This window comes from Trichechus manatus, unplaced genomic scaffold (genome assembly GCF_000243295.1).
Source record: "Trichechus manatus latirostris isolate Lorelei unplaced genomic scaffold, TriManLat1.0 scaffold00016, whole genome shotgun sequence".
Lineage (NCBI taxonomy): Eukaryota > Metazoa > Chordata > Mammalia > Sirenia > Trichechidae > Trichechus > Trichechus manatus.
Window position 1 is genome coordinate 7,062,710 of NW_004443952.1, and position 12,700 is coordinate 7,075,409.

A 12,700-nucleotide genomic window follows, 5' to 3' on the forward strand; every position below is an offset into this window, starting at 1 on the left:
TTGATTCTATGAATTTTTTTATTCCATCCTTAATTTCTTCTATAACCCAGTAGTTTTTGAGCAAGGTGTTGTTCAGTTTCCATTTGTTTGATTTTTTTCCTTGCTTTTTCTGTTGTTGATTTCTACTTTTATGGCTTTATGGTCAGAAAAGATGCTTTGTAATAACTCGATGTTTTGGATTCTGTTAAGGCTTGCTTTATGGCCTAATATGTGGTCTATTCTGGAGAATGTTCCATTTGTGTTGGAAAAGAAAGTGTACTTGGCTGCTGTTGGGTGGAGTGTTCAGTATATGTCTATGAGATCAAGTTAGTTGATTGTAGTATTTAGCTCTTCCACGTCTTTTTTGAGCTTCTTTCTGGATGTTGTGTCCTTCACCGAAAGTGGTGTGCTGAAGTCTCCTACTACTATTGTGGAGCTATCTATCTCTTTTTTCAGTGCTGTTAGAGTTTGTTTTACGTATTTTGGAGCCCTGTCATTGGGTGCATAAACATTTATTATAGTTATATCCTCCTGGTGTATTGACCCTTTAATCATTATACTCTGCCCTTTCTTGTCCTTTGTGGTGGATTTTACTTTAAAGTCTATTTTGTTAGCGATTAATATTGCTATTCCTGCTCTTTTTTGAGAGTTGTTTGCTTGATGTATTTTTTCCATCCTTTTGAGTTTTAGTCTGTGTCTTTAAGTCTAAGGTGTGTCTCTTGTAGGCAGCATATAGATGGATTTTTGTTTTTTATTATCCAATCTGCCACTCTCTGTCTCTTTATTGGTGCATTTAATCCATTTATACTCAGCGTAATTATCGATAGGTATGAGTTTAGTGCTGTCATTTTGATGTCTTTTTTTGTGTGTTGTTCACAGTTTCTTTGGTCCACTTAATCTTCTGTGCTGAGTTGTTTTTCTTTATGTGTTTTCTTTTCATCTTTTTCATTATTGTTGATTTTGTGTTTGCTGAGTCTTTATATTTTTCTAGTTTTTTTATTTTGACTTGTAGGATTGTTAGTTTCCTTTGTGGTTACCTTAATATTTACCCCTATTTTTCTAAGTTTATACTAGTCTTTTATTTCTTTATATCTCCTTGACTTCCTCTCCATATGAAAAATCCGTCTGCATTTTTTAAGTTCCTTTTTTTTTTGTTTTGTGTCATCTTTTACATATTGGCATCTGTTTCCCTATTTTCAGTGTCTTAGTTTTGATTTACTTTTCTGACTTCCCTATTTGGGTTGATATCTGGTTGCTCTGTCCTGTCCTCTAGTCTTGGGTTTTTATCTGATATTATTAATTTTCTAACCAGAGGACTCCCTTTAATATTTCTTGTAACTTTGGTTTGGTTTTTGCAAACTCCCTAAACTTCTGTTTACCTGGAAATGCCCTAATTTTGCCATCATATTTGAGAGACAGTTATGCTGGATATATAATTCTTGGCTGGTAGTTTTTTTTTTCCTTCAAGGCTTTATATATGTCATCCCATTGCCTTCTTTCCTGCATGGTTTCTGCTGAGTAGTCCGAACTTATTCTTACTGACTCTCCTTTGTAGATGACTTTTCATTTATCCCTAGCTGCTCTTAAAATTCTCTTTATCTTTGGTTTTGGCAAGTTTGTTTATAATATGTCTTGGTAACTTTCTTTTGGGATGTACCTTATGTGGGGTTCAACGAGCATCTTGGATAGATATCTTGTCATCTTTCACGATAGCAGGGAAGTTTTCTGCCAACAAATCTTCAACAATTCTCTCTGTATTTTGTTATCCCTCCCTGTTCTGGTACTCCAATCACTCGTAGGTTATTCCTCTTGATACAGTCCCACATAATTCTTAGGATTTCTTCATTTTTTTAAATCCTTTTTTCTGATTTTTCCTCAAATAAATTGGTGTCAAGTGCTTTATCTTCAATCTCACTAATTCTGACTTCCATTGCCTCAATTCTGCTCCTAGGACTTTCTATTGAGTTGTCTAATTCTGTGATTTTATTGCTTATCTTCTGGATTTCTGATTGCTGTCTCTCTATGGATTCTTGCAGCCTGTTAAATTTGTCATTATGCTCTTCTCTAATCTTTTTAATTTCCTCTGTTGCATGTTCTGTGTTTTCCTTCCTAATTTCTTGAAGAGTTCTGTGTATTAATCTTTTGTATTCTGCCTCTGGTAATTCCGAGAAATTTTCCTCCTCTGGAAAATTTCTAGATTCTTTATTTTGGGAGCTTACAGAAGCCATCATGGACTGCCTCTTTATGTGATTTGATATTGACTGTTGTCTCCGAGCCATCAATAACTTATTCATTTTGTTTGCTTACTGTGTCCTAGCTTCTTGTTTTGTTTTGATATGCCCAAATAGGCTGCTTGTATGAGCTAGTTTGATTACTGGTATCTTTGAAGCTCTAATGTCCTGTCACCAGGTGGTTAGATCTGTTACTAGGTATGTGAGCTCAGGAGTCCGCCCACTCTTCCTGTATGGATTCAGCTCAGGTGCCCAGGTAGATAGCCACTAAGTGTGTGATGTAGGCTCTCACCTACAGTCCTAGACAGGCATGGATAATTGGTGTAGCCACAGGCATCTGGCTGCAGCCGGGGGACCCACTCTAAGCCAGCAGGCTGATGGCCGCCTCCAAGTGTCCAGGAGGAAGAAGTGTCCCTGTTCCCTAGAGCGTGTAGGTGGGTTTTGCAGCCAGACTATGAGCACCTAATGCTGTTGGCTGTAAGGACTGGGCGGCACTTCTTATTCTTGGGCCTCTCTCGCAGGTGGCTAAGTGGCATGGGTGGAGCCACCAGTCCTCAGGCCCCTGATGTGGGTGACAACCCTGCTTAATGGGCAGAGTCAAATGTCACGAACCTGCCACTTCACAGCTGAAACAGTTGAAGTTAAACTTCAGGTACTGCAGTAATCAGGGCCTATGCTGTTGAAATGGGCCCACACAAATCCATGCATGGGGAAAGGCACTCAAAGTCCCTGGATCCCTTATGCCTGTGTCTAGGCAAAGGAGCTGTGCCCACCCTGAGTTCCTGGCTTAGGGGAGCCAGTGGTTTATTTTTTCCCATTTGATAATTTGTTCACTCTCCAAGGCTGGTAAAATGGCTCAGGGCATGTGTCCTATTTTTGGCCCAGGGGACTCAGCAATTTCTGAAGCAGGTCCGGGACCTAGTGCAGATCAGAGAGTGGTGAGGTAAATGGGAGAGTTTTTCCCTGGGGGGGGGGGGTTTGATCCGCAAGGTAGGCCAGACGCAAATACTTATCTTTCGGCGATTGAGGGTGGCTTCTCACTGGTTGTGTGGCCAAGTAGATGCTCAGCTGCTAGGTTTCTCCCTGTGTCGAATATGTCTCCAGAGCACCGATATTTGCCTGCCTCATCGCTTACCCACAAGCTGATAAGGCCTGAAAGGCTCAGGCTCTCTCCAGGTCAGGTCTAGCACTTCCTCGCTGCTTCCGAACCGCCTCTCCCTCCCCCTGCCACTGGGTCCGGTTCCTCAACTTTGCCTTTTATGTTTAGGGCTCCCAGAAATGTCATATATAATCGAATCACTTGTTTTTTCAGGTCTTTGTTGTAAGAGGGTCCACCGGAAGTGTTTGACTACTCCACCATCTTGGCTCTGCCCTCCTACTTTCACTCCATAGGGTTTTAAATCACTGATTTTTGTATGTAGATCACCAGGTCTTTCTCCCTAATCTTAGTCTGGAAGCTTCATTGAAACCCGCTGAGCTGCATAACAAAATGCTAACCTCCACTGACAAAAGGATGGTGGCTGCACGAGATGGAGATGCACCGACCAGGAAAGGAATCCGACCAGGAAAGGAATCCGGGTCTCCAGCATGAAGGCCAGAGTTCTACCACTGAATCACCAATGCCCTGCTAAAAGCCTTACAAATGCAAATTCCTCAAGTTCTGCCAAAATTAAAGTTAAAAAAAAAAAAAAAAAAACCACAATAGTCCTGGCCCCACCTGGAGACTGGCTCAACTGGTCCAGGAGTGGCCTGAGCATCAACTATCTTCAACATTCCCTGGGAACAATTAGGTTTGAGGACTGCTGAGCTAATCCCTCCACCAGTGCCGATCCTGCTCCATCCACAAAAACTTTTGTTGGGAACACTCCTCTGCGTCTCTATTCTCCTCCCCCTCAGCATTTAAACATGTTATCACCTCCTTCCACCAACCACTACTGCATCTCTCTTTACTTCCTCACTTTACACTCACTCTTCAACCCAATTATTTAAGTTCCTCTCTCCCTAGTCACCAAGCTTTCTATGGTTGACCCAATGGGCACTTTTCAGATCTTATCTTGGCCTCTCAGTTGACCACTGATCACTCTTAAAATACTCCTGTTGGCTTCTGTGACTTCAGCAGCATTCAGCTGCTTGGCTGGAAGAGTCAAACAGTTATGTAAATAAGTATAACCCTATTAATCCAGGATAAAAATATTGGTGGCAACCCAACTAAAGACAATGGGTCTAAAGCAGTAAATACACGTGTTTTTCATGATTCTCATTTGGGAAATCTGTATTTGCAGAAGGTGGAGGCTAACAGTAGCTATACTTAGCAATACCACGAGTGAAGTCTTAACAAAACTAGGTATAGTTTGGAACATGTTAAGCTGGAGATGTTTACTAGACATCCAAGTCAAATTATCAAAGAAGCAATGTGATATGAATCTAGAGTTCAAGAGAGGTTAGAGATACAAATTTGGGAGTCTTCGATATATATGGTATTTAACGCCGTGAAATGTAGAGAAGTCCAAGAAAGTGAGCAATCAATCAGAGTTTAAGAAGCAAACTAGCACACCACCCCATAATGGAAGCTAAAAAAGTGATTCAAGGAAGGAATGGTCAACCTGTCAAACAGTAATGAAGAGCCAGATAGGATTCATCAACTTGGGCGTCACTGCTGACCTGAACAAGCAGTTTCAATGGAGTAGCAAGCCTAACTGGAGTGGTTCTGGGAGTAAAATATGGCCAAACTAGTACAGAAAATTCTTTTAAGTAGTTCAACTATAAAGAGAAGAAATGGAACAATAACTAGAGACTGAAGTGACCTGAGATTAACCCATCCTGAGTTGCACAGATTTTTTAAAGGCCATCCAATTCTCTCCTACTATTTCCGAACAAGAAAGGAAATTCCATAATGTTCTCTTTCAACTGCTTCTACCTAACAAATTGTTCTGCAGCCAAAGAAACAAATTTGGCTAATAGATGGTCACAGGGCATTTAAAGTAAATGCTAATGTGAAGTTACCACAGGTATTATATACATCATTTAGTCCACCAGGAAGGAATTATGCTCGATAACTTGTCCAAGGCTGCTCCAGTCCAGGGTGCTCTAGAGAAAAGACAACTGCTGACTCACTAGGTGTTTGCTGTTTTTCAAAAAGGCTGCTGGGTCATGCGACAACCAATTTCCTTCCTACTAAGATGTCTATCATGGATATTTTCTAAGTGTGAATGTATGTGAAACTCTGCAGGGACATCTGGGTCAAAGTGCACTTTGCATTATCAAAAAGGATAAACCAGAGAGAAAACAATGCATTCCTAAGAATCTTTACTTTTAAGTGATTACCAGTACATTAAGTAATAACAAGGAACAAGTTCTTAAATTCTATTATCTAGCAAATGCCTATTAAGAGAAACTAAAAGCAGCCCAAACAACTAGACTAGCATTCCTTGTTCTAACCCTTAAACAGAAAGGAATATTTTAAGACTGGCTACCGTTTACACAAGTTACAAAACAGCTATTTACTATTTTTTCATTGATAAAGCCCCTGACCTTCAAGAAAGCTTTAGGGAAATAAAATATTTAACCCATTTCTTTCTTCAAAGAATTGTTTTTTTGTACTACGTATCTAAGAAAGAAAAGTCATATTGCTATATATGTTGCTTCAGCTAAAAAGCATGGGAAAACACAGTGGATACCCATTAAATTTGTAAGAAATATGAGGTAAAAAAGATGACATCTTTGGATAAGCTCTAAGTCTGTACGAAGTACTAGGTTTGCTACTCTCCAAAAAGTAAACTACTATATACTACACAGGAATAATTTAATGCCTTTTCACAAGAACATAATCTAGCTTTGCTAAAACTTCTTATTCCATGTGAGAGACCATCTAAAATGCCAATCCATGGAACAGGCGCTTCCTTCTTCCTTATCCATTTATGCGGTAGTTTTCATGGATTTCTGGCCGGATGTCACAGACAAAGGCCAACAGGTTATCCAGGACTTCATCCCTGTTCTGCCGGAAGTAGGTCTGAAGGATAGTCATCTTCTCCTGGGTCTCCTTCTCCACTTCAGTGCTGCAACTGCCATGGGATCCCAGAGCCTGGAGTTGGGAGCAATGACACAGGGGAATGTCAGGATGGTGCTCTGACTGGCCAGCAGCAACATTTAGTAAGCAACTTGTTTAACGAATGTAAGTAATGAACAGTGGATAATGTAATCTCATGATTGAAGAACATGTGGGGGAAGCAGGCATCTCCAGCATTAATGAGAGCATAAACTGATGCAATCACTTTGGTGGCCAACCTTGCAACTAGACAGAGCAACACAGATACTGTCTCTAAACCCAACTGCAGTATAGGGTGTAAAACTAAGGACAGAAGAAGGCTGCCTTTACACAAGAGTGTTTCTACATTGTTTTGTGGGCAGTCTAACAACTTACAGCACCAGTCAGCTCCCAATTCAAGAGCCAGAGAAACATTTAAGTCTTAATAGCACTTTAATCACCCAATGCAAAGATGAGTGAAACTTTTGCTAATTGTTAACTGGGACGCATGTGCCTTTAATCACTGGACTTGAACTTGGGAGGATATGTGCCTGGAACTACTGGAGACCACAACACAGAACTTGAGGTTGAGAATGAAGCCCACAAAGCAAAGGCAAAATTGAGAGATGGAAATAGGGTCCTGAAAGCATTATTTAAGCTCCTAATCAAGGTAAAAACCTTTCACCTGGGTTTTTAATTACATAGGCCAATAAATTCTATTTTGCTGGAAACAGTTTGGTTTTCTGTTACGTGCATCCAAGAGTCCTGACAGTTTTTCTCTGTGAAGCCCTTCTTCATCCTTTCCCCGCTTCTGTGATCTTTTTATTGGATGCATGGTATACTATTGATAACTGCCTCTGTATCTGTATTATACTAAAGTGGATTTCCATCTGATTTGTGTTATGACCTTCATAACACTTTTCACAGTTGTAGATTTGCACGACTTGCATTTTATTACTGAGTCTCCCTGACCACCAGACTGTAAGCTCTATGGAGGCAGGGGCCATATCTATTTCCATTCACAGCTGATTCCCCAGCACCTAGCGCAGTACCTGGCACATGTGAACTGTTCAATAGATATTTGTTAAATGACTGAATAAATGAAGACTAGGATTCAATGTTTTTAACTGACTACTATGAAAGACTCAGCCTAAGCAACTAATATACAATAATAATAAATTCTATCAGACTCTCTGAGCTACGCTGGCTATCTTGGGAGCCAGAAGGAAAAGGGGAACTTCAGGAAAGTAAAGTAGTAATGAAAATAAATGGGGGGCCCACCGCAGCCTCCTTGGCCTTGAACTCTTTCTCCCTCTGCAGGCGGTACTGTTCAATTTCAACCTGAGCTTCTTCTTTGGCCTGCTTCAGCCTCCGGTTCTTTCCTGGTTTCAAAAGATAACAACATCAGGAAGTGGTTAAAAGCCAAGTAGAAAAGCAAGCAGAGACTGAGATGGTAGATTTTAACAGTAACCAAAGAAAAAAGTTTTAAGGCACAGTCCCAAGAAGGGGGTATGGGAAAGCGGGAGAGAGGAAATTCAGAGCTCATAGGTTCCTGCCTCCTACAGGCTTTGCTTAACTAGGAAGTGACTAGATAAAAGGAATGCCTTCCATAACTACAGATCAGATAAAAAGAAGGGAAAAAAATTTAGAACTTGTCAGAATAGTCTCTGAGTCTCAACTACCAAGAACCAACATAGAATGGTGACATTCACCATCTGGGGAATGCTTCCTCTTCCCAAAAAAGTAAACACCTAAGTATGCTGCTGGTTACAACTGGAGCTCTAGCTAGAACCTTAGCAAGGAGACTAATTTGCTCCCAAGGGACATCAACCTAAAATGTTACTAACAAAACAGATGATGTAATACTGCAAACTAAAAAACCATGCCTGTCACAAGGAAGTAATGAAAAGTGGTGCCTGAGAAGGAATGCTGAAAGGGGAACAATGGCTAGTAAGACCACACAACATCCAAGAGAAGTGAGGAGAGACAGGAGTGTGCTGATTTCTAGAAATTTTATTAATTGTGGTAAAAATATAGATAACAAAACATATACCAACTCAACAATTTCTACATATACAATTCAGTGCCATTGATTACATTCTTCAAGTTGTGTAACTATTCTAGAAGAGTATTTTAACATACAGCTGGAAAAATTCTGTTTTATCAGCCTGTATGAAAACAGCCCACAAGACCAACCAATACATACTCTTTGCTTTGATTCTCTGGTTATTAATCACACTTCTCGAATACCTAAATGGAAAAAAGGAAGGTCCTAGATGATCAACCTGAGCATTTATTTAATTCAGAGCAAAAGCCCTCCACATCTAAAACTAGATTTTGTTACACATCATTGTATATCAATTGCCCAGAGCTTACTTCGCCCATTTAGATGAATGAAATTGAATTTCACCTTCCACCTCCTGATTAACAGGATTTTGGACTGGCAATGACCCTATGATATAATGACTCTTTGATATCAGCACTCCATGAGGCTAGGCTGAAACAATCACCATCCTTTGGGTGCTAACCAAAAGGTCGGTAGTTCGAATCCACCAGCCACTCCTTGGAAACCCCATGGGGCAGAGTTCTACTCTGTCCTATAGGGTCGCTAAGTCGGAATCAACTCGATGGCAACAAGCTTGGTTTTTAAGCACCCCAAGGACTATTTCTGCAATTCTATATTTACACCATTATTTATCAGGGCCTACCGTCTTCCACCAGCCCACCTCTACCCCAAGCCCCAAATGCTATCTTCCCCATCAGCTATACTGGGCTACATTTCAAAGTCAAAGGTTTTCCCAAACCAACAATCTACAAACAACGTTTATGACCAGAGCATCAGGCAGCAGCTCCACGTAATTTCATAATACCACTTTCTGGACGACTCCCAACTGACATCTCCCTGAATTAATTACTCAAAATAATACCATTATTCTGCCTTTCAGCAAATATCTTCAGAGTCCAATCTTGGTAAGCTTGAACCAAAGCTTGATAAACAACCAAAACATAAAGATTTGAACAGAAAATTACATTTCTTTTTAATCTTATTTCTCTTGGGCCTTACATATGGGAGCCAGGGCTTACTTTCACTCCGATTAAACAAACCATAACAAAACCTTTTTTAAAGAAATTTTTAAGGTCCAAAGCAGTGATTTCATGAAAAAAACTTGGATTGAATCATTCTACCATGTCACGCAAAGCCTCTTCCCATTTCCTAACTGAGCTTTCAAGTCAGCCGTAATTACAGATCAAGAAAGGCAATAATTTCCAATTTTTGCTATTTGTGGCTCTACTGAATACTTCTAATTATTGCAAATTCTGAGATGCATATTAGCCATATACTCACTCCTTTAAAAGAAGTTCAGTCTTTCGGTTAATATGTAATTGCCACCTGAGATATACAAGACCCTATGCCAGGCTTGACGGGACAGAAATGTGTAAAACATGACTCCTGCCTCCAAGACACTCTGACATATTCTTACCATACCCCAAGCACTAGTTCTAGCACTTCCCCCCAAATACTCTCACATCCTTCCCAACAAATACAACTTCTGTTACTAATCATCACAGGACAAACTCTGAGAAGTCATTCTGGAAATACTGTATCAAGAGAATGATCAAACTTACTTTATCTAGGTAAATCTGAAATAACAGAACTTTTCAGTCACCAAAGAAAAGGCTTCTCCCCATCCCCAGCTTCGTAATTTTTGTAATTATATTCCCAGTTTTGTAATTTTTGACGTTCCAAGAAAACGCGAATTTGTTTGTATCAGGTGGGACCAGTGTGTGGAGAAAGACATCATGCTTGGTACAGGGCAAGCGAAAAAGAGGAAGACCCTCGATGAAATGGACTGACACAGTGGCTGCAACAATAGGTTCAAATAGCAAGGATTGTGAGGATGGCGCAGGGCCAGGCAGTTTCGTTGTTGGCTTCTTTCACTAGGACTTCGAATATCAGAATAGTAGAGATCACTGATGCGCCAGGCACTACGCTTGGCACGTATTAGCCGCATTAAAAAAAAAAATTTAGTAGGGAATTAATTAATTAGGCTGCTCCGGGAGCCTGAGAGAAGTTGATGTCCTGGACTAAAATGCTGGTGGTAGAGATGGGGGAAAACTGAACTGACTGAACGTGGCGAACCAAAGAGAGAGAGATAAGTGTCAAGGAGGACTAAGGCTTTCAAACTAAGCAGTTGTGTGGATGCTGGCTCTCTTCACTGAGACAGAGAAGACCAAACGACCACGTGGGGAGCAGAAAAAATAACGAGTTCCGTTTTGGATAGCCCATTTCACAGGCCTCCCAAACCCCAAGAAGGACGCTAGTAAGCCATTACTGTCTCCACGCCCAATCTCTTATCCCACAGAGCCGCTTCCAGTCGATCCACAAGCCTTGCGGAGCCTCAGATGCAGCTCGCTTTGAAACAGACAAGATACTGAGGCTATAACCACCCCCACACCCCGCAGGCCTTCAGGCCTCATCCACCCACCACCTCCCGCGGCCTACCACGTCCCTTAGACTCGCGCCACGCCTCGCCTCCCCGAATGGAAACTCACGCTTGCGGGCCTCGGACACCTTCTCCGCGGCACGCTTCTCCGCTTGCAGCAGCTGCTGGATGCCTTGCGACTGACTGGCCATGGCGGCCGAGACTCTAAGGCCGAGGTGACCCGCCTAAATCAGCTCGCTCGTCCTCGCAGGTCAGCTGACCCGGAGGCTCAAGATCTGCGGCTGCGCCCTGGGCCTGCGCCACGCCCCTCCGTCACGTGACCTCCTCAGTGCCGCGTCACCCGATAATGGCATTTCGCATCTTATGACTCCGGAGCAATGGAGCGGGGCGGAGAAGGCAAGAGCGGTACACCTGTTGCGCCTGCGCAGCTTCGGTTTTTCTTCTCTTGTGGCGTCAGAATACTTCTGCCCTTTAAAGCTTTGTTTCGTGGTTTGTGTTTTGGCTGGCTTGGTACTTATAGCCTTCTAGGCAGGTTGTTATTGTCATCATCCCTTAATTTACAATATAACCCATAACCCATTGCCGTCGAGTCCATTCCAACTCATAGCAACCCTATAGGACAGAGTAGAACTGCTCCATAGGGTTTCCAAGGAGTGGCTGGTGGATTGGAACTACTGACCCTTTGGTTAGCATTTTGAGCTCTTAACCAGTGCTCCCGTAGAGCCCCGCTTTACAATATGCCTGCATTAAACTCCACAGAGGAGAAGCCAAGCCAAATCTCTTTCCGCTACTTTGCACTGCTTTACTCCTCTTTCTGTGACTTTCGTTTACCTAAAGTGCATTCGGGGATAGGTTAGGAAAATTCTTAGCGGGCGCTATGGACGAAGTCCTGAAACAGGAGTAGAGAGACTTGGGTTCAAGTTTGCCCTATTTTGCTGTCGCTTTACGTCTTTGGACCCAAGTTTATATTTACCAGGAAAAGACTGGACTGTTTTGCCATAAATATTTAAAGAATGCATTCTGTGAGCCTAACCCATGTTGGTACTGAGGATATGGCAGAGGGCAAGAAAAGGTCCCTCGTTGCTTAGGAGACACTGAGCTTCCGTTAAGGGTCATGGAAAAATCTGGAAACGGATAATGGTGATGGTTGCAGAGCATGATGAATAAAATGTCACTGAATTGCACATGTGAAGAATGTTGAAATGGCACATACATATTTACAATTTTTAAAAAGAGGAAGTATTTTTTAAAAAGAAGAATAAAAGGTCCCTTGTGGTACGCACAGTTTATTGACAAAAGACAAGACTCACTAAAATAAATAGAACATTGCAAACGGATAAAATTATAAAGAAAAAAATGCAGGCTGTTTCAAGAAGGAATAAAAGAGTGGGGCATGTGGAAGTGTCCAGAAAGGCTGTCTCATAGAAGTGGCATTTAAACTGAGATCTGCAGAATGAAAAACTACACAGGAAAGATAGTCTCGGAAGATGAGAGGGAAATGATTAGGGGGAAAGGACCAGTATATGTGGAGTTGCGGGGTGAAGGCAAGTTGGTACCTACAGGGACGTAGGAAAGGAATGGTTGAGTTTGCAATGACAGGCTCTGTGCTAAACACTTGACTTAATCCTCACAGCAACTCCCATTTTAATAATTAGTGCCATTTTATAATGACCAAACTGAAGCTCAGAGAGGTTAAATAACTGGCCCAAAGTCACCCTTTAGTTACCACATATTATTAATATTTTTTAAATGGCATGTGTTTTCAGCATTGGAATGCATGCTTACTAACTGAGCGCATTTAAATTTTTGGTTGGTAATATGAATTTTATATGATCTAGTAATACAATCCACCAATGAGGCTAGTGGCACTTGGTGCCATTGATCTGTGGTATGACAATATACCAATGAAATCTATAGTAATAATTCATTGAGTGGGGGAGGCTTTCCATTAGGTTACATGGGGAACCTCTGGTTTTCTATGTGTGACACAGAAAAACCAAAACAAACCCATCAGGGCTCCC

At 41.5% G+C, this 12,700-nt stretch overlaps 1 protein-coding gene across 1 annotated transcript; it reads right to left on the reverse strand.

The window, feature by feature from the left end:
- Nucleotides 1-5,499: 5,499 nt before the first annotated feature.
- Nucleotides 5,500-10,950, reverse strand: ATP6V1G1 (ATPase H+ transporting V1 subunit G1). Its single transcript, XM_004372129.2, has 3 exons — nt 10,789-10,950; nt 7,516-7,616; nt 5,500-6,291 (listed from the first exon to the last, which is right to left on the reverse strand). The coding sequence occupies exons 1-3, from the start codon at nt 10,868-10,870 to the stop codon at nt 6,118-6,120; spliced, it is 357 nt and encodes a 118-aa protein (XP_004372186.1). The 5' UTR covers nt 10,871-10,950; the 3' UTR covers nt 5,500-6,117.
- Nucleotides 10,951-12,700: the final 1,750 nt, after the last annotated feature.

Bases quoted from the DNA above. Each gene is read 5' to 3' on its own strand.
- ATP6V1G1 (XM_004372129.2), bottom strand. From the start codon at position 10,870: ATGGCCAGTCAGTCGCAAGGCATCCAGCAGCTGCTGCAAGCGGAGAAG. The intron at 7,617-10,788 runs GTGAGTTTCCAT...TTTTGAAACCAG, and splicing joins GGTGTCCGAGGCCCGCAAGC to GAAAGAACCGGAGGCTGAAG. The intron at 6,292-7,515 runs GTGGGCCCCCCA...TCCCAACTCCAG, and splicing joins TCAAGGCCAAGGAGGCTGCG to GCTCTGGGATCCCATGGCAG.